The sequence below is a fragment of the Gopherus flavomarginatus genome, chromosome 18 (assembly GCF_025201925.1).
Source record: "Gopherus flavomarginatus isolate rGopFla2 chromosome 18, rGopFla2.mat.asm, whole genome shotgun sequence".
In the NCBI taxonomy this organism is placed as follows: Eukaryota; Metazoa; Chordata; order Testudines; family Testudinidae; genus Gopherus; species Gopherus flavomarginatus.
The window spans coordinates 1,706,690-1,723,811 of NC_066634.1; the positions used below are offsets into that span (position 1 = coordinate 1,706,690).

Below are 17,122 nucleotides of genomic sequence, written 5' to 3' on the forward strand. Positions count from 1 at the left end.
CTCACTCCCATCTCACGCGGCGCTCGCCAGGGCCGGGGACACGCTTAGCAGATGACTCTTTTATTGTTGCTGACATGCAGTGGCTGGCCACTAGGGGGCGGCCTCGCGTCCACAGGGGTGCCCCAACCTTCCCCCCACCCCCAATTTTCCAGCGTCCTTGGGAGCTGGGTGTTGTTAAAGCTCCGTCAGCGGATTTCTTAATACAGGTTTGGGTTTGTTCGCGTCGTTTCCTTTTCAACCAGGTGCAGCGAACGGGGGGGGGGGGGGGGGATCTCCTCTAGGGGGCGCCAGCGCCTATCCAGCCCTAGGGCGGGGACTGGCTGGCTCAGGGGGGCAGGGACTGGGGGGTGTCCCCTCCCATCCAGCCCTGGGGGGGGGGGATTGGCTGGCTCAGGGGGGCAGGGATTAGGGGGGTGTCCCCTCCCATCTAGCCCTGGGAGGGGATTGGCTGGCTCAGGGGGGCAGGGATTAGGGGGGTGTCCCCTCCCATCCAGCACTGGGGCGGGGACTGGCTGGCTCAGGGGGGCAGGGATTAGGGGGGTGTCCCCTCCCATCCAGCCCTGGGGGGGGGACTGGCTGGCTCAGGGGGGCAGGGAATGGGGCACATCCCCTCTGGAGGGCACTGGCTTCTCCCCCCCACCAGACTAACACTCTCCTCCGCTCCGGGGATTCCCCCACAACTGTTGCCATAGCAACACTTTGTAGCTACACCGTGTTTATTCCCCTGCCACGAAGCCCCCTCATTCCAGGGGGGGTCTCCCCTCATTTCTTTTTCTTCTGTACGAGTGTCCAGCCGTCCTCTGCCGGGGGAGGGTCCGGGGGGGGCCCGGGGCTGCTGCAGTCCATCACCTGCAGGGACGGGGTGCAGGAGTCAGAGCTGGGATCCCCCCTAAAGTGCTCCCCCAAGACTGAGCCCAGCCAGCCCCCCACCTCCACATACCCGCGATCAGCCCCACAGGCTCTGCCAGCCCCAATTCCCGCCCTGTGACAGCCCCACGTGCTATACCAGCCCCAATTCCCCCCCCCGATCAGTCCCACGGGCTCTGCCAGCCCCAATTCCCGCCCCCCCACAGATCAGCCCCACGGGCTCTGCCAGCCCCGATGCCCCTCAGATCAGCCCCACGGGGTCTGTCAGCCCCAATTCCCGCCCCCCCACAGATCAGCCCCACGGGCTCTGCCAGCCCTGATGCCCCCCAGATCAGCCCCACGGGCTCTGCGAGCCCCAATTCCCGCCCCCCACAGATCAGCCCCATGGGCTCTGCCAGTCACATATCCTGGCTCCCATCCCAGCTGCTCCAGGGTGGATGGTAGGGGGGTTCCGTGCCCCCCATGGCGGAGCTGGCCCTGCTTGGGATCCCGCAGCTGGTACCTCCTCCGGCCTCTCCTCCTCCTCGCTGCTGCTCCCCTCGGCGGGTCGGGCCTGGGTGGCTGCCCTGCCCACCTCCTGCTGCCACTGTGTGAGCCGGGCGATGGCTTCTGCCAGGGCCGGCCCCTCGCCAAGCTGGCAGTGAGCAAAGAGCGACTGGAGCTGCTGGCTCACCTGGCAGGGGTGGGGGGAAGAGATGGGATCAAAGGCCAGGGGGTGTCCCTCCTCCTTCCAAGAATCCTCCAGGGCAGGGTGACCCCCCCCACATGCTCTGCCCGCCCTTCCTCCCTCCCTCTCAGGGTCCCCTGGGGCAGGGTTGAGCAATGGGTGGAGTCGCCTCTTGCCATGCGGTACAGAGGCTCAGACACACGGCCAGGATACCTCAGCCAAGCTGCCATCCTCAATGATGGTGTCGAATTCGTTGTTCAGCACCTCAGCGAGGAAATCCTCCACCTCATCCGGCTCCAGGGCCGCTGCAGAGAGAAGGAGGCTCAGAGCTGGGGAGAGGGGGGACTTTCAGGACCCTCTAGCCTGGAAAAGGAGTGAAGTACTCTGGGATCGGGGGTAGACTCCAAGCCCCCTCCCACTCCACCGTTCTAACCACTAGACCCAACTCCTCTCCCAGAGCCAGAGAGAACCCAGGAGTCCTGGCTCCCAGCCCCCTGCTCTCACCCACTAAATCCTCCCCTCCCCCAACCAAGACTGGGATCCCATTTGTGGCAGATGTGGCACAGACCCCCTGTGATCTCAGGGGCGCAGTCGGGCCGGGCACTGCTCAGCCGTGAGGAGCTGGGCCCTGAGGCGCTGCCGGCGGGAAGGCCCCGTTGGTGGGTCTCACCGTTGCTGTGGAAATACTGCTCCACCGCACCCACCATCCACTCGGCCTTCTCCCGGCCGTGAGCACCGCCGAAGCCATGTTCCACCGCGATCTGCGCCGGGGACAGAAGAGATGACGTCACTCCTCGCCCCAGGCCTGTGAACGGGGGAGCAGGCAGGGCGCGGGATCACTCGGCTCCGGCACGCTGGCAGTTCTACACGGGACCCTGCCATGTTTCTGTGGCAGGGGACTATGGGGGGCCTCCACACCCCCCTGTGTTCCTATAGGGGACCTCACCTTTGCGGTGTGTTTCTGTAGGGACGGGGTTTTCTCCAGGGGCCCTTGAGACCTCTCTGTTTCTGGAGGGGGTGTCTATAGGGGGCCTTCCCCTTTCTCTGTTTTTCTATAGAGCCTGGCAGTGTTTCTGTGGTGACCTTGCCATCTCATGAGAACGGCCAGACTGGGTCAGAGCAAAGGTCCATCTAGCCCAGTGTCCTGTCTGCCAACAGTGGCCAATGCCAGGTGCCCCAGGGGGAGTGAACCCAACAGGTGGTGATCAGGTGATCTCTCTCCTGCCATCCAAACAGGGGCCAGGGACCCCATTCCTTACCCAGCCTGGCTACTAGCCATTAACGGACTTAACCTCCATGCATGTATCCAGTTCTCTTTTAAACCCTGTTCTAGTCCCGGCCTTCACAGCCTCCTGAGGCAGGGAGTTCCACAGGCTGCCTGTGCGCTGCGTGAAGAAGAACTTCCTTGTCTCTCTCTACTTCTATAGAGTCTGGAGGGCCCTTGTCCTTTCTGCATCTTTCTGTAGGGTGCAGGAGGATTTATAGGGGCCTTGCCCCCCTGTGTGTTTCTATAGGATCACATTACTCTATAGGGGGTCTTTCTCGTATGTGTTTCTACAGGGCATGGAGAGTTTATGGAGGGGCTTGCCCTTTCTGCGTGTTTCTAGAGGGTCATGGGGGTTCTGTATGGGGCCTGACCATTTCTGCATATTTCTTAGGTTCTGGTGGGGGTCTATACGGGCACTGGCCCTTTCTGCGTGTTTCTATAGGGTCGTGGGGGTTCTGTACGGGGACTGGCCCTTTCTGCATATTTCTATAGGTTCTGCTGGGGGTCTATAGGGGGCCTGGACCGTTCTGCGTGTTTCTATAGGTTCTGCTGGGGGTCTATAGGGGGCCTGGACCGTTCTGCGTGTTTCTATGGGTGGGTCTATACGGGGCCTGGCCCGTTTTGCATATTTCTGTAGGTTCGGCTGGGGGTCTATAGGGGGACTGGCCTTTTCTGCGCCTTTCTATAGGGTCTGCTGGGGGTCTATACGGGCCTGGCCCTTTCTGCATATTTCTATAGGGTCGCGGGGGGGCTATAGGGGGCCTTCCGCCCCCCCGCCCCGCCCCGCCCCGCCCCCCAGCTGCGGGGGATCGCGCCCCTCCCCTCCCCCCCGCTCTCACCTGCAGCGCGGCCCAGCTGCCCAGCACCGCCCGGACCCCCTGGCCGAACAGGCCACGTGTCTCCTCCATGGGCGCCGCCATGACAGGGGGCGCCAGCGCGGGCGGCAGGAACCGAGCGCGGAGAGCATCGATCCCCCCCCAACAATCGCACGCCGGGCTCGTCGATCGATCGGTGGCTCCGCGCTCGGGCGGCGGGTTCGAGTCCCGCTCTGCCGCCCTGGGGCCGGAGACCAACCCCACCCCGCCGGGCTCCCGTGAGGCGCTGCCCTGGGTTGCAAACACTGCAGCGAGGGGCTCAGGCTAGATCATCTCCCGGACCCTTCCGGGGACTCCCCCTTTCCCCGATTCAGTGCCCACATCTCAGCCGGGGGGAGTGTGGGTCTGTGCAGCGCCTGGCACAACAGGGGTCCCCGATCTCGCATGAGGTTTGTAGATGTTACCATGATGCAAATGATGATGGACAACGGACGGTTCTAGCTGGAATCGTAACAAAACCCGCGTCTTCCTCACTATGGCTCTCCAGGGTCCGTTCGCTTGAGTTTTGCACCGGTCGGGATGACAGGTGGTCTCAGCAGAATTGCTCCCTGGGAAATGGGCACTGCCACAAGGGTGGCTATTCCAGAGGGTTCACCCTCCATGCTGTTTGACCCCTCTCTGTCCCAGGCTTGGTGTGTCTGGGCCAATGACACACATCACACAGCCTATGCCACAGTTCTGGTTTCTCCTTTGCAGGGCCTGCAAGGCTCCGGAGATATGGCTACCATTCCACAAAGGGACGACACTGGTGGATACGGTGGGATACCAGTGTTGGAAGAATGGGTGATCTCCACCCACTTTCTATTGCTCCCCACTGGGTTGAGTCCTACTCTGGGGATGGGCAGAAAGCAAGACACAATTGGGATGGATATCACCTAGGCAGGGATGCAATGAGAGGGAGACAGGGTACACTCCCATACACACAACTCTGTCTTGGCCTCTGTCTGGAACTGGAAATTTGTCCTGGACACCTGTCCCATTTGGACCAATTACAGGGGGTGGCCAGACCAAATCTGAGTGGTGCTGTGACCCCATGCACCTTCTTTAACCCCCCCCCCCGACACCTTTGCAGTTCTTCCGGTGGGCACCCGCAATCCCTGGTGACAAAGCAGAGCCAGGGGGCATCAGAAGGCTCTGAACTTTCAGTGCTTCCTGGGGCAGCAGAGACACAGGTGAGGAGGAGGGGGTTTGGAGCTCCCAGACCTGCCTGGCCCCTGGTGGGGTGGTGATTGCCTGCCTGGGGGAGAGCTTGGAGCTGGGAGTGGGGGCAGCAGGGTGGATGGTGAGTGTGTGGGGCTGGAGTCAGGGAGATAAATTTGGGCCTTTGCTACATCATGTTTGTTGGGGCTCTGCCCTGTAATTTCACCCCAGTTACAGACATTTTGGGGCAATCTCTGAGTCCAGGAACCCTGTACACTTGTTCCCTCCTTCCCCCCTCCAATCAGCTCGGCCTTTCTCCTTAGGACAAATCTGGTAGCACTCCTCTAGCTGGCTGAGTCGGACCCTAAAGCCCAGACTGGAGTCAGCGTGGTGGACTGGAAGAGCCAGTCTTTCATCAGGGAAGCGGTGTGGGAACTTTGTGACACACACTGGAACTCGGAACCAGAGAGATCCAAGATGGACTAGCGGGGCAGTTGCTTCAGCTGATACAACCTCTGTCTGATGCTTGGGGAGAAATCACGTAGCCAACTCTTGGGAAAAGTGGACACTGTAAAGGCCAGGGCATAGCACATCCTGGGATGCCCTTGAACTTAGCCCTCAGAGCAGAGAATGGAGCTGACTAGTGACACATGGGCCTGATGTGCGTAACCGGTGGAAAGACTGTCCTGGAAGTGTCATTATCAAGGATTCGCTGCCAAATAGGGAAGGCATCTCTAGTGGGGTCCTCCTGCAGGGTTCAGTCCTGGGCCTGGTGCTGTTCAACGCTATCATGAATGACTTTGAGAAGCGAGTAGAGAGCAGGCTTCTCAAATGTGCAGGTGACATCAGGCTGGGGTAGGTTGCCAGGGCTCTAGAGGACAGGATTTGAATTCAAGACGACCTCGCCAAGTTGGAGAATCGTCTGCGCTCTGCAAGAGGAGAGTCGGTGAAGAGAAGTGCAAAAAAATGCACTTAGGATGGAAAACTCACACGCATGAGTACAAAATGTGGAGTACCTGGCTAGGTTAGAAACTGGGCATGTTTAATCTGCAGAGCAGAAGCCTGGAGTGGCAGGAGAGATCTGAAAACAGGGTTTAAATCTGCGAAGGGCTGTTTTGGAGAGGCCTTGTCTCCATGTCTGCTGACAACAGAATTAAGGGGCTTCATCTGGAGAAAGGGAGATTAGGGTGAGAGATCAACAAAAAAAATTCTAACTTGAAGAGGAGCTAAACGCTGGAAATGGCTCCCAAGGCGGGTTGTGGAATCCACGTTGTTGTGCAAAGACCTGTCCTGTCAAGGAATGGTCTAGGTTTATGTAGTCCTTGATCAGCACCAGGGGCCTGGACTGGGCTCTCAAGTTCCATCTTGGATAAGGAGAAAACTGACCATTCTGGTAGGTTGGCTGCTTGCGGAAGCCATGTTGGTTGTCAGCCATGTTGGGTGAGGAGTGAATTGGCCATACGTGGTCTCTCCATAAAGCCACATGGAGGATGAGGTGGGAGTGAATGAATTAGTGGATGACTGTGACTGGGTTGTCTGAACCAAAAGGCCATGTTGGTTGGGCTTGTGGTTTGGCCACTCTGAGAAGCGGTGTCAGTTGGCAGCCATGTTGGGTGAGCAGTGAATTGGCCACTCAGGCCACGTTGGTTGTCAGCCATGTTGGGTGGGGAGTCAATTGGTCATGCCGGTGGGTTGGCTGAGCCTGGCAGCCATGTTGGGTGTGGAGCAAATCTGGCCATGCTGGTGGGTTGGGTGGCCGAACCAGGTGGCCACGTTGGCTGGCAGCCATGCTGCATGGGGAACCTGGCGGCCATCTTGGTCTGTCCATTGGCGTGAGTTGGCTTGTGGTGCCCCTCTCCCCTTACGGTGGCGCTGCGTGGAAATGGGGCTGCACGGCAGATGCAGTAACAGGCCCTGGGGGTGTGTGTGTGGGGGTGGGGTGTAAGGGGCCCCCCCTCATATTTCACAGGGCTGGCAAAATGGCTGCCTGAAGTAAGTCCTTAAGCCCCCTCCCCTACAGAGTCCATGGAAGACTACGACTCCCATGAGGCTTTGCGCTCAGACGGTTGGGGCGGGGGGATCCGCGGCCTGACCAATGAGTCTCCATCTCGCAACAGCTCGGGGAGCACGCGCCCGCTCCCCCCTCCCCTGCCCAGGGGCGCCTCGTGCCGCAGACGGTGCGTCTCGCGCCTTCCCCCTCTCCCCCTCCCTTCGCCCCTCCCCTGCCTGTGGGGGAAGGGGTGGGGGTTACTGGGGGGGAGGAGGATGGGGAGGGGTGAATGGGGAAAGGGGTGGGGGTGAGTGGGGGGGAAGGAGGATGGGGAGGGGTGAATGGGGAAAGGGGTGGGGGTGAGTGGGGGGAAGGAGGATGGGGAGGGGTGAATGGGGAAAGGGGTGGGGGTGAGTAGGGGGGAAGGAGGAGGGGGAGGGGTGAATGGGGAAAGGGGTGGGGGTGAGTGGGGGGAAGGAGGATGGGGAGGGGTGAATGGGGAAAGGGGTGGGGGTGAGTGGGGGGAAGGAAGATGGGGAGGGGTGAATGGGGAAAGGGGTGGGGGGAAGGAGGATGGGGAGGGAGTGAATGGGGAAAGGGGTTGGGGTGAATGGGGGTAGGAGGATGGGGAGGGGTGAATGGGGAAAGGGGTGGGGGTGAGTGGGGGGAAGGAGGATGGGGAGGGGGTGAATGGGGAAAGGGGTGGGGGGAAGGAGGATGGGGAGGGGTGAATGGGGAAAGGGGTGGGGGGAAGGAGGATGGGGAGGGAGTGAATGGGGAAAGGGGTGGGAGTGAGTGGGGAGAAGGAAGATGGGGAGGGGTGAATGGGGAAAAGGGTGGGGGTGAGTGGGGGGAAGGAGGATGGGGAGGGGTGAATGGGGAAAGGGGTGGGGGTGAGTGGGGGGAAGGAGGATGGGGAGGGGTGAATGGGGAAAGGGGTCGGGGTGAGTGGGGGGAAGGAGGATGGGGAGGGGTGAATGGGGAAAGGGGTCGGGGTGAGTGGGGGGAAGGAGGATGGGGAGGGGTGAATGGGGAAAGGGGTGGGAGTGAGTGGGGGGAAGGAGGATGGGGAGGGGTGAATGGGGAAAGGGGTGGGGGTGAGTGGGGGGAAGGAGGATGGGGAGGGGTGAATGGGGAAAGGGGTGGGAGTGAGTGGGGGGAAGGAGGATGGGGAGGGGTGAATGGGGAAAGGGGTGGGGGTGAGTGGGGGGAGGGAAGATGGGGAAGGGGTGAATGGGGAAAGGGGTGGGGGTGAGTGGGGGGAAGGAGGATGGGGAGGGGTGAATGGGGAAAGGGGTGGGGGTGAGTGGGGGGAAGGAGGATGGGGAGGGGTGAATGGGGAAAGGGGTGGGAGTGAGTGGGGGGAAGGAGGATGGGGAGGGGTGAATGGGGAAAGGGGTGGGGGTGAGTGGGGGGAGGGAAGATGGGGAAGGGGTGAATGGGGAAAGGGGTGGGGGTGAGTGGGGGGAAGGAGGATGGGGAGGGGTGAATGGGGAAAGGGGTAGGGGTGAGTGGGGGGGAAGGAGGATGGGGAGGGGTGAATGGGGAAAGGGGTCGGGGTGAGTGGGGGGAAGGAGGATGGGGAGGTGTGAATGGGGAAAGGGGTGGGGGTGAGTGGGGGGAAGGAGGATGGGGAGGGGTGAATGGGGAAAGGGGTCGGGGTGAGTGGGGGGGAAGGAGGATGGGGAGGGGTGAATGGGGAAAGGGGTGGGGGTGAGTAGGGGGGAAGGAGGAGGGGGAGGGGTGAATGGGGAAAGGGGTGGGGGTGAGGGGGGGAAGGAGGATGGGGAGGGGTGAATGGGGAAAGGGGTCGGGGTGAGTGGGGGGAAGGAAGATGGGGAGGGGTGAATGGGGAAAGGGGTGGGGGTGAGTGGGGGGAAGGAAGATGGGGAGGGGTGAATGGGGAAAGGGGTGGGGGGAAGGAGGATGGGGAGGGAGTGAATGGGGAAAGGGGTTGGGGTGAATGGGGGTAGGAGGATGGGGAGGGGTGAATGGGGAAAGGGGTGGGGGTGAGTGGGGGGAAGGAGGATGGGGAGGGGTGAATGGGGAAAGGGGTCGGGGTGAGTGGGGGGAAGGAGGATGGGGAGGGGTGAATGGGGAAAGGGGTGGGAGTGAGTGGGGGGAAGGAGGATGGGGAGGGGTGAATGGGGAAAGGGGTGGGGGTGAGTGGGGGGAAGGAGGATGGGGAGGGGTGAATGGGGAAAGGGGTGGGAGTGAGTGGGGGGAAGGAGGATGGGGAGGGGTGAATGGGGAAAGGGGTGGGGGTGAGTGGGGGGAGGGAAGATGGGGAAGGGGTGAATGGGGAAAGGGGTGGGGGTGAGTGGGGGGAAGGAGGATGGGGAGGGGTGAATGGGGAAAGGGGTGGGGGTGAGTGGGGGGAAGGAGGATGGGGAGGGGTGAATGGGGAAAGGGGTGGGAGTGAGTGGGGGGAAGGAGGATGGGGAGGGGTGAATGGGGAAAGGGGTGGGGGTGAGTGGGGGGAGGGAAGATGGGGAAGGGGTGAATGGGGAAAGGGGTGGGGGTGAGTGGGGGGAAGGAGGATGGGGAGGGGTGAATGGGGAAAGGGGTAGGGGTGAGTGGGGGGGAAGGAGGATGGGGAGGGAGTGAATGGGGAAAGGGGTCGGGATGAGTGGGGGGAAGGAGGATGGGGAGGTGTGAATGGGGAAAGGGGTGGGAGTGAGTGGGGGGAAGGAGGATGGGGAGGGGTGAATGGGGAAAGGGGTAGGGGTGAGTGGGGGGGAAGGAGGATGGGGAGGGAGTGAATGGGGAAAGGGGTCGGGGTGAGTGGGGGGAAGGAGGATGGGGAGGTGTGAATGGGGAAAGGGGTGGGGGTGAGTGGGGGGGAAGGAGGATGGGGAGGGGTGAATGGGGAAAGGGGTGGGGGTGGGGGGGGGGAAGGAGGATGGGGAGGGGTGAATGGGGAAAGGGGTGGGGGGAAGGAGGATGGGGAGGGAGTGAATGGGGAAAGGAGTGGGAGTGAGTGGGGGGGAAGGAGGATGGGGAGGGGGTGAATGGGGAAAGGGGTGGGGGTGAGGGGGGGGAAGGAGGATGGGGAGGGGTGAATGGGGAAAGGGGTGGGGGGAAGGAGGATGGGGAGGGAGTGAATGGGGAAAGGGATGGGAGTGAGTGGGGAGAAGGAAGATGGGGAGGGGTGAATGGGGAAAAGGGTGGGGGTGAGTGGGGGGAAGGAGGATGGGGAGGGGTGAATGGGGAAAGAGGTGGGGGTGAGTGGGGGAGAAGGAGGATGGGGAGGGAGTGAATGGGGAAAGGGGTGGGAGTGAGTGGGGAGAAGGAAGATGGGGAGGGAGTGAATGGGGAAAGGGGTGGGAGTGAGTGGGGAGAAGGAAGATGGGGAGGGAGTGAATGGGGAAAGGGGTGGGAGTGAGTAGAGGGGAAGGAGGATGGGGAGGGGTGAATGGGGAAAGGGGTGGGGGTGAGTGGGGGGAAGGAGGATGGGGAGGTGTGAATGGGGAAAGGGGTCGGGGTGAGTGGGGGGGAAGGAGGATGGGGAGGGGTGAATGGGAAAGGGGTGGGGGTGAGTGGGGGGAAGGAGGATGGGGAGGTGTGAATGGGGAAAGGGGTCGGGGTGAGTAGGGGGGAAGGAGGATGGGGAGGGGTGAATGGGGAAAGGGGTGGGGGTGAGTGGGGGGAGGGAAGATGGGGAAGGGGTGAATGGGGAAAGGGGTGGGGGTGAGTGGGGGGAAGGAGGATGGGGAGGGGTGAATGGGGAAAGGGGTGGGGGTGAGTGGGGGGAAGGAGGATGGGGAGGGGTGAATGGGGAAAGGGGTGGGGGTGAGTGGGGGGAAGGAGGATGGGGAGGGGTGAATGGGGAAAGGGGTGGGAGTGAGTGGGGGGAAGGAGGATGGGGAGGGGTGAATGGGGAAAGGGGTGGGGGTGAGTGGGGGGAGGGAAGATGGGGAAGGGGTGAATGGGGAAAGGGGTGGGGGTGAGTGGGGGGAAGGAGGATGGGGAGGGGTGAATGGGGAAAGGGGTGGGGGTGAGTGGGGGGAAGGAGGATGGGGAGGGGTGAATGGGGAAAGGGGTAGGGGTGAGTGGGGGGGAAGGAGGATGGGGAGGGGGTGAATGGGGAAAGGGGTGGGGGTGAGGGGGGGAAGGAGGATGGGGAGGGGTGAATGGGGAAAGGGGTGGGGGGAAGGAGGATGGGGAGGGGGTGAATGGGGAAAGGGGTCGGGGTGAGTGGGGGGGAAGGAGGATGGGGAGGGGTGAATGGGGAAAGGGGTCGGGGTGAGTGGGGGGGAAGGAGGATGGGGAGGGGGTGAATGGGGAAAGGGGTGGGGGTGAGGGGGGGAAGGAGGATGGGGAGGAGTGAATGGGGAAAGGGGTGGGGGGAAGGAGGATGGGGAGGGAGTGAATGGGGAAAGGAGTGGGAGTGAGTGGGGAGAAGGAAGATGGGGAGGGGTGAATGGGGAAAGGGGTGGGGGGAAGGAGGATGGGGAGGGAGTGAATGGGGAAAGGGGTCGGGGTGAGTGGGGGGAAGGAGGATGGGGAGGGGTGAATGGGGAAAGGGGTGGGGGGAAGGAGGATGGGGAGGGAGTGAATGGGGAAAGGGGTGGGAGTGAGTGGGGAGAAGGAGGATGGGGAGGGAGTGAATGGGGAAAGGTTGGGGTGACTGGGGAGGAAGAGGATGGAGGGGTGAATGGGGAAAGTGGGGGGGTCAGTGGGGGGTGAGTGGTTGAGGGGAAGGAGGAAAGAGGATGGAGGGGGATGCGGTGAGTAGGGGAGGGGAAGTGGGTAACAGTGACTGCATGGGGGTACTGGGAAAGGTGGGGAAGTGGTGGGGAAGGGGTAAAGGGGTCCTATGCAGAAAGGAATGGGGTAAATTGGGGAGGGGAAACAAGGCCTATGGAGGAGGGTGAATGGGGGGACATGGGGGTTTAGGATGAATGAGGAAGGGGAATGGCGTATGTGGGGGAGGAAGAGAGTGGAATAAAGGGAGTGGGATAAATGGAGAGGGGGGGTAATGGGGATGGGGAGGGGCCTGGGAGGGAATTGGGGTGCAGTGAGAGGATGGGGAAGGAAGAAGTGGGGGCGCATGTGTCTGGAGAGGATTGGGTGGAGGGTCAGAAGCTGGGGCAATTATTTGGAGGGGGTGAATGAAGAGAACTGCCCCCCAGCTGCACGTATGCAGGAATCAATAGGATGGACTGTGCGGTCTTCAGGACCATGAGTCTGTGGCAGTGGTGATGGGGTGTAGGATGTGGGAACAACAGGAGCGAGGGGTGTAGGGTTGCAAGTGGCAGAGTGTTCCCTGGGGCATAGTAGCTGATGGTCAGAAGAGTAGGGAGACCCTGGGAATTTAGATCTGTTGGGGAGGGGGCTGGGAGCCAGGACTCCTGGGTTCTCTCCCTGGCTCTGGGAGGGGAGTGGGGTCTAGTGGTTAGAGCAAGGGGGGGCTGGGAGCCAGGACTCCTGGGTTCCATCCTCTGCTCTGGGAGGGGAATGGGGTCTAGTGGTCAGAGCAGGGGTGGGTGGTCTGGGACCCAGGACTCCTGGGTTCTTTTTCCCACATCTGGGAGAGGATGGCACACCGTACATCTTTTTGTTCCGTGTGTGCACAGTGCCTCGCACAACCCTGGCTCTTAGACTCTCCCTCAGTACCGGTATCAATCAGGTTGTGTGTGTGAGTGTGAGCCTACGGGGTGTTGTGTGCGTGGCTAGCAAGGGTCTGGGAATCCTGCGCGCGCGCGTGTGTGTGTGTGTGTGTGCGCCTCCCACACTTTGGCAGCTCGCCATACCAGTAAAGCATTAGCGGGCAGAGTTCAATGCAGCCGGGGAAAAGTGGCTATTGACAGATTTTCTCTTAACTTTGCAGGGTTTGACACCGCTGAGATATCTCAGCCCAGTTCTCCCGAGGGAGGAGACATCCGGGTAGTCTGCCTTTATCTCCCCCCATCCCCATCCCCATCTCCATCCTTCTCCCCCTGGGCTGAGGCAGATGGTCCACCCCACCTACAAACTCCTTCCTCTGTGGCAGAGGCTCTGCTGCCAATAGCACAGCCCAGACAGAGGGTGGAGGAGAAAGAATTGCTTCTTCACCTGCTCGGCAGACTGGCTTTGCTGTCCCCCGGAAGTTCTTCCTCGGGAGGAAGAGTGTGTCTGTGTGGGTGAGTGGGTGGGCGTCTTCTCCCCAGATGCACTGCCCCTCCTTTGGCTGCCTTGTTGGGGGCAGCCTGGGTACACAGATGGAGGGATGGAGCAGTCCACCCCCTTAAGGATGTAATTGAAGTCCTGCAATCTTGGTGGGAGGAGGGGGGGGGATTCATGAGGGAAAGGGGAGGAGGGGTGTGTGTATGTAGTCTGGTTGGTGCATTGTGCATGGGGTTGCATGCTGTCTGCAATGCTTCTCTTTCTGCTGAATGTGGTTAGAAATTGGGACCAAAGGGATACAGCCAGGGATTTGGGGTGGGGGTGGCGGCAGCGGCTTTATGGGTGTCCATTTGTGAGCTGGGGTGGGTGGGATGTGTTTTCAGGATGATTCATTTATGTGCATAGTGTGTGCGCACTATAGGTGAAGGATACTTATTCAGCGTGTGTTGGGGAAACAGGTGTATTTATTGATGGTGTGTGTAGGTGCGTTATTTGCCGGGAGATGCCTGTGGAAATCCGGTGTTACTATTAACGGTGGTAGGGAGGGAGGGGAAGACTTTTTGCTTCAATTTTCTAACCCCTGCCTCTAAACATTGCCACGGAGTCACTGGCTGGAGAGTTAACTCCCCCCCCCCACCTCGTTTCTTGTAATGTGGTTTCTGTCTTTCGCTGGCTGTATCCTATTGCGCCTCGTTCTGCTGCTTTTTGTGAGACCTTTTGTGTGGGGGCTTGGTAGCTTTCTTCCCACACCTCCTTGGAATTAAAAAAAAAAATTTAAATTTTGGTGTAGCAACCCAGATTCATCTGACCTGAGGAGGTGGGGTTTTCCTGTTTAAAAACAATTTCCTTTCACTCGGGTTTGTCGTTCATGTAGATTTATTTTGGGGGTGAAAGAAGTGGATTGCATTTCCCTGCTCAGCTGATCTGTGAAACAAAATACCGGTTTCTGAATGGCTGCTTGAAACCATTCTTTGTAACTGTGCCTTCCTCTTGTAATTTATACTGGGCTCCCAAGCCACGGTTTGTGTAGGGGATCGCTGCTAGGTTTTTAGGGGACAGGGTTTTGTAGGAACGAGGCTTGCTTTACAATTAAGCTGTGTCGTACCGCAGAAAATAAATTGACCTGTCTATTTCTTGCTTCTGCATAAAAGATTTAAAGTGCCAGGCGTTCTCCTCTATTCTCGCAGTGATATTTGTCTTATGTGTTTGCTTTTGGGTGGTTCTTTTTTTTTTTTTTTTTTTTTTTTTGGTCCCTTAAGTTGTGCAGGTCATGTCCTGTAAAAAAAGCCTGCTTTGCTGATTGAGTCCATCCTTGTGGTCCCCCGTTTTATTTCTCGTTGCCAGTGGTGAGGTCAGGACTCCACAGATGTCAGTATCTGGGTCACGGTGAAGACAGAATCTCCCACGGCTTGGAATTTCAGTTGCTTAGTAGCCGCTGGCCTTGGAAAGACGCAGCGGGAAGCCGGGAAGGTATTGTGATTTTTGCAGTGCCGTGGGGAGTCTGGGTAAACTGGCTTCGCCAGTAGGGGTGACAGCCACATATCAGATGACCAAGATGGAAAGAATTTGAATACAGGAATACAAATGTGTTAGTGCAAAGAAATAAATTAATATTGATCTGGATGCTTTGGGTGTGTGTGTCACAATTACATAAGTGTTATACCAGTACAGGGAAGCTGTTCTACTGGTCCCTTCTCACCCGGGAGGAGTTATAGCGGCATAACGCCCGTGTGTACTGATATAACCGCGTCCACCATAGGGGCAGGAGTAGTACTGCTTGAACTATAGTTAAACCAGTACAACTGTTGTGTGAAGACAAGCTTGTCATTATTTATTAGGAGTATTATGGTATTACCTGAGGGCCTCTGTCCTCCACTGTGCTGGTTGCTGTATGTTGTTATTAGGTGTATTACGGTATCAGCTCAGAACCCCCATCCTGCACCAGGACCCTGTGGTGCTAGGCTCTGTCCATTGTATATGAGAGGTATTATGGTATCAGTGCAGCGTCTCAGTCCTGGACCAGGATCCCATTGCGCTTGGCGCTGTACATTATATATTAAGTGTATGACAGTAGAACCTGAGAGCCCAAGTCCTGAATGAGGACTCCATTTTGTTGGTCCCTGTCCATGATATATTAGGTGTATTATGGTAGCACATCAGGGTCCCAGAGACAGGTAGTGTGTGCTATATATTAGGTGTATTATGGTAGTAACTGAGAACCCCAGTCATGGACCAGGACCCCGTTGTGTTGGGTGCTGTACATTATATATTAGGTGTATTACAGTAGCAGCTCAGCGCCCCAGTCCTGGCCCAAGACCCCATTGTGCTAACTACTGTAAGCTATATATTTAGGTGTATTATGGTAGGGCCTGAGAGTCCAAGTCCTGGACCAGGACTCTATTGTGCTGGGTGCTGTATTTTATATATTAGATGTATTATGGTAGCAGCCCAGCACCCCAGGGATTGACCAGGACCCCATTGTGCTGGGCGTTATATGTTTTATATTAGGTGCCTTATGGTAGCAGTTCACAGCCCCAGGCAGGGACCTGGGACTATTGTGTCTAATTGTTACACCAGTACAAAAACTGCAGGCAGCTCTGGCTTTACCTGCTGGCCTGGAGTTAGGTGGGAAGACTGTGGCTGAGCAGGGAGTTGGACCTGGGTATTCGACACAACAGACCAGCGCTCTGGTGCCTGGAGCAACCGTCCTCTTTCCCTGTATTTCCGTCTTTAGCTGTAGTTTCCCATGGGGATCGGGTACAGGACACAGGGACAGGGTGAACATGGCTTGTGCTTTACAGGAAGTCAGGCTCACTAGAGGATCAATGGGCTCTTCTGGACCCCTGCTCTATCAAGCAATGGCGAGAGACATGGCTCGACCTCAAAGTGAAAGCAGAAGTTATTTGCATTACATATAGCTGGCTGTGTCAGTGCTCTGTTAATCACAAGCTCAGACATCTCGAAAAGGAGGAGGGGAAATTGCTAGTCAGCCTTATTTGTTTTTCTGTGGGGGTGCTTTGGACTGTCCAGAAAACAGCCCCTGTATCTCCTAGCAGACAGAGTTGACTGGGGGAGGAAGATCGGGTAAGTTCCCTTGGAAAGGGCTGGCAAGGTGAGGTTTCCAATGTGATGGTTGCGTTAGTGGTAATTATACTTACGGGGACGTAAAGGGGAATTAAGAGGAAGGATTTGACCAAGTCCTTTGTGAACTTTTTTATGGGGGTGAGAAGGGCGGTTCATTTGGGTCATGGCATGTTTTCTAAAGAAGGGAAAAAAAACTTTGCAGAAAATTGATTCAATCTTGTTGTTAAAGAAGGGAAGGTTCAGAATTTGGGTGGGATTTAGTAGTGTTGTGGGGGGTCGGGACCCCTGGGTTGTACTCCTGGCTCTGGGAGCGGAATGGATCCAGTGGGTTTGAGGTGGAGGTCAGGGAGCCATGACACCTAAGTTCCATCCCTAACTCTGGGGTGGGTATCTAGTCGATTAGAGCAGGGGACCTGGCCTCCTGGGTTCTACCCTGGCTCTGTGAAGGGAGTGGGTTTTAATGGTTAGAGCGGCAAGGTGGAGGCTGGGAGTCAGGACTCCTGGGTTCTATCCCTGGCTCTGGGGTGGGTGTGTGTTCTAATGGGTTTGACACAGGGGTGGGGGGAGGTGGGAGCCAGGACTCCTGGGTTCTGTCCCTAACTTGGAGGTGGGGAGTAGTGTTATTTAGATCTTTTCATGATATGTTTGTACAATGCTCAGCAAGATGGGATCTGGATCCATGCTTAGGGCCCCCAGGCAGTGCCCCTGTACAAATTCATCATAATAATGGTACGGTGTTCAGGTCAGTAGCACTGGGAGCCAGGACGCCTGGGTTCTCTTTCTGCCACTGATGAGCTCTGTTATTTTGGCCAAATCATTTAATCTCTCTGTGCTTCATCTCTCCCCCCCCTCCCCCCAAACTGGGACTGAATACAACTTCCTGCATGTATAAGGTCTTGTTTGCACATGCACCTTACCCTGTTTAACTATACCTAAGTATACTGAGAGGGTATAGCTTCTTCCTATCCAAGAAATGGAATGAGGGAGACCAGCGTTAGGTGTCTTTACGCAGGTATAACCACCCGCACCTGACCTCCTGTGTAACCCAGGACAGAGAACTCCCTTGAATGAATTTCTGGCTAAACAAGAGCAGATCTCTGAGAAAAGCGTCCATCACTGGCAAT

General features: G+C 58.3%; 2 protein-coding genes across 2 annotated transcripts in view; one reads left to right on the forward strand and one right to left on the reverse strand.

Moving 5' to 3' along the window:
- Positions 1 to 44: 44 nt before the first annotated feature.
- TSR2 (TSR2 ribosome maturation factor) lies at positions 45 to 3,761 on the reverse strand. Its single transcript, XM_050927408.1, has 5 exons — positions 3,641 to 3,761; positions 2,205 to 2,295; positions 1,748 to 1,839; positions 1,370 to 1,540; positions 45 to 849 (listed from the first exon to the last, which is right to left on the reverse strand). Exons 1-5 carry the CDS (start codon positions 3,719 to 3,721, stop codon positions 763 to 765), a joined length of 522 nt encoding a protein of 173 aa, XP_050783365.1. The 5' UTR covers positions 3,722 to 3,761; the 3' UTR covers positions 45 to 762.
- Positions 3,762 to 12,942: 9,181 nt separating this feature from the next.
- The window catches only part of LOC127036469 (serine/threonine-protein kinase WNK3-like), a 59,672-nt gene continuing 55,492 nt past the window's right edge, over positions 12,943 to 17,122 (forward strand). The window contains exons 1-2 of the mRNA XM_050927418.1: positions 12,943 to 13,066; positions 14,259 to 14,384. The gene's annotated coding sequence lies outside the window, so the exon portion shown is untranslated. The remainder of the gene's footprint in view (positions 13,067 to 14,258; positions 14,385 to 17,122) is intronic.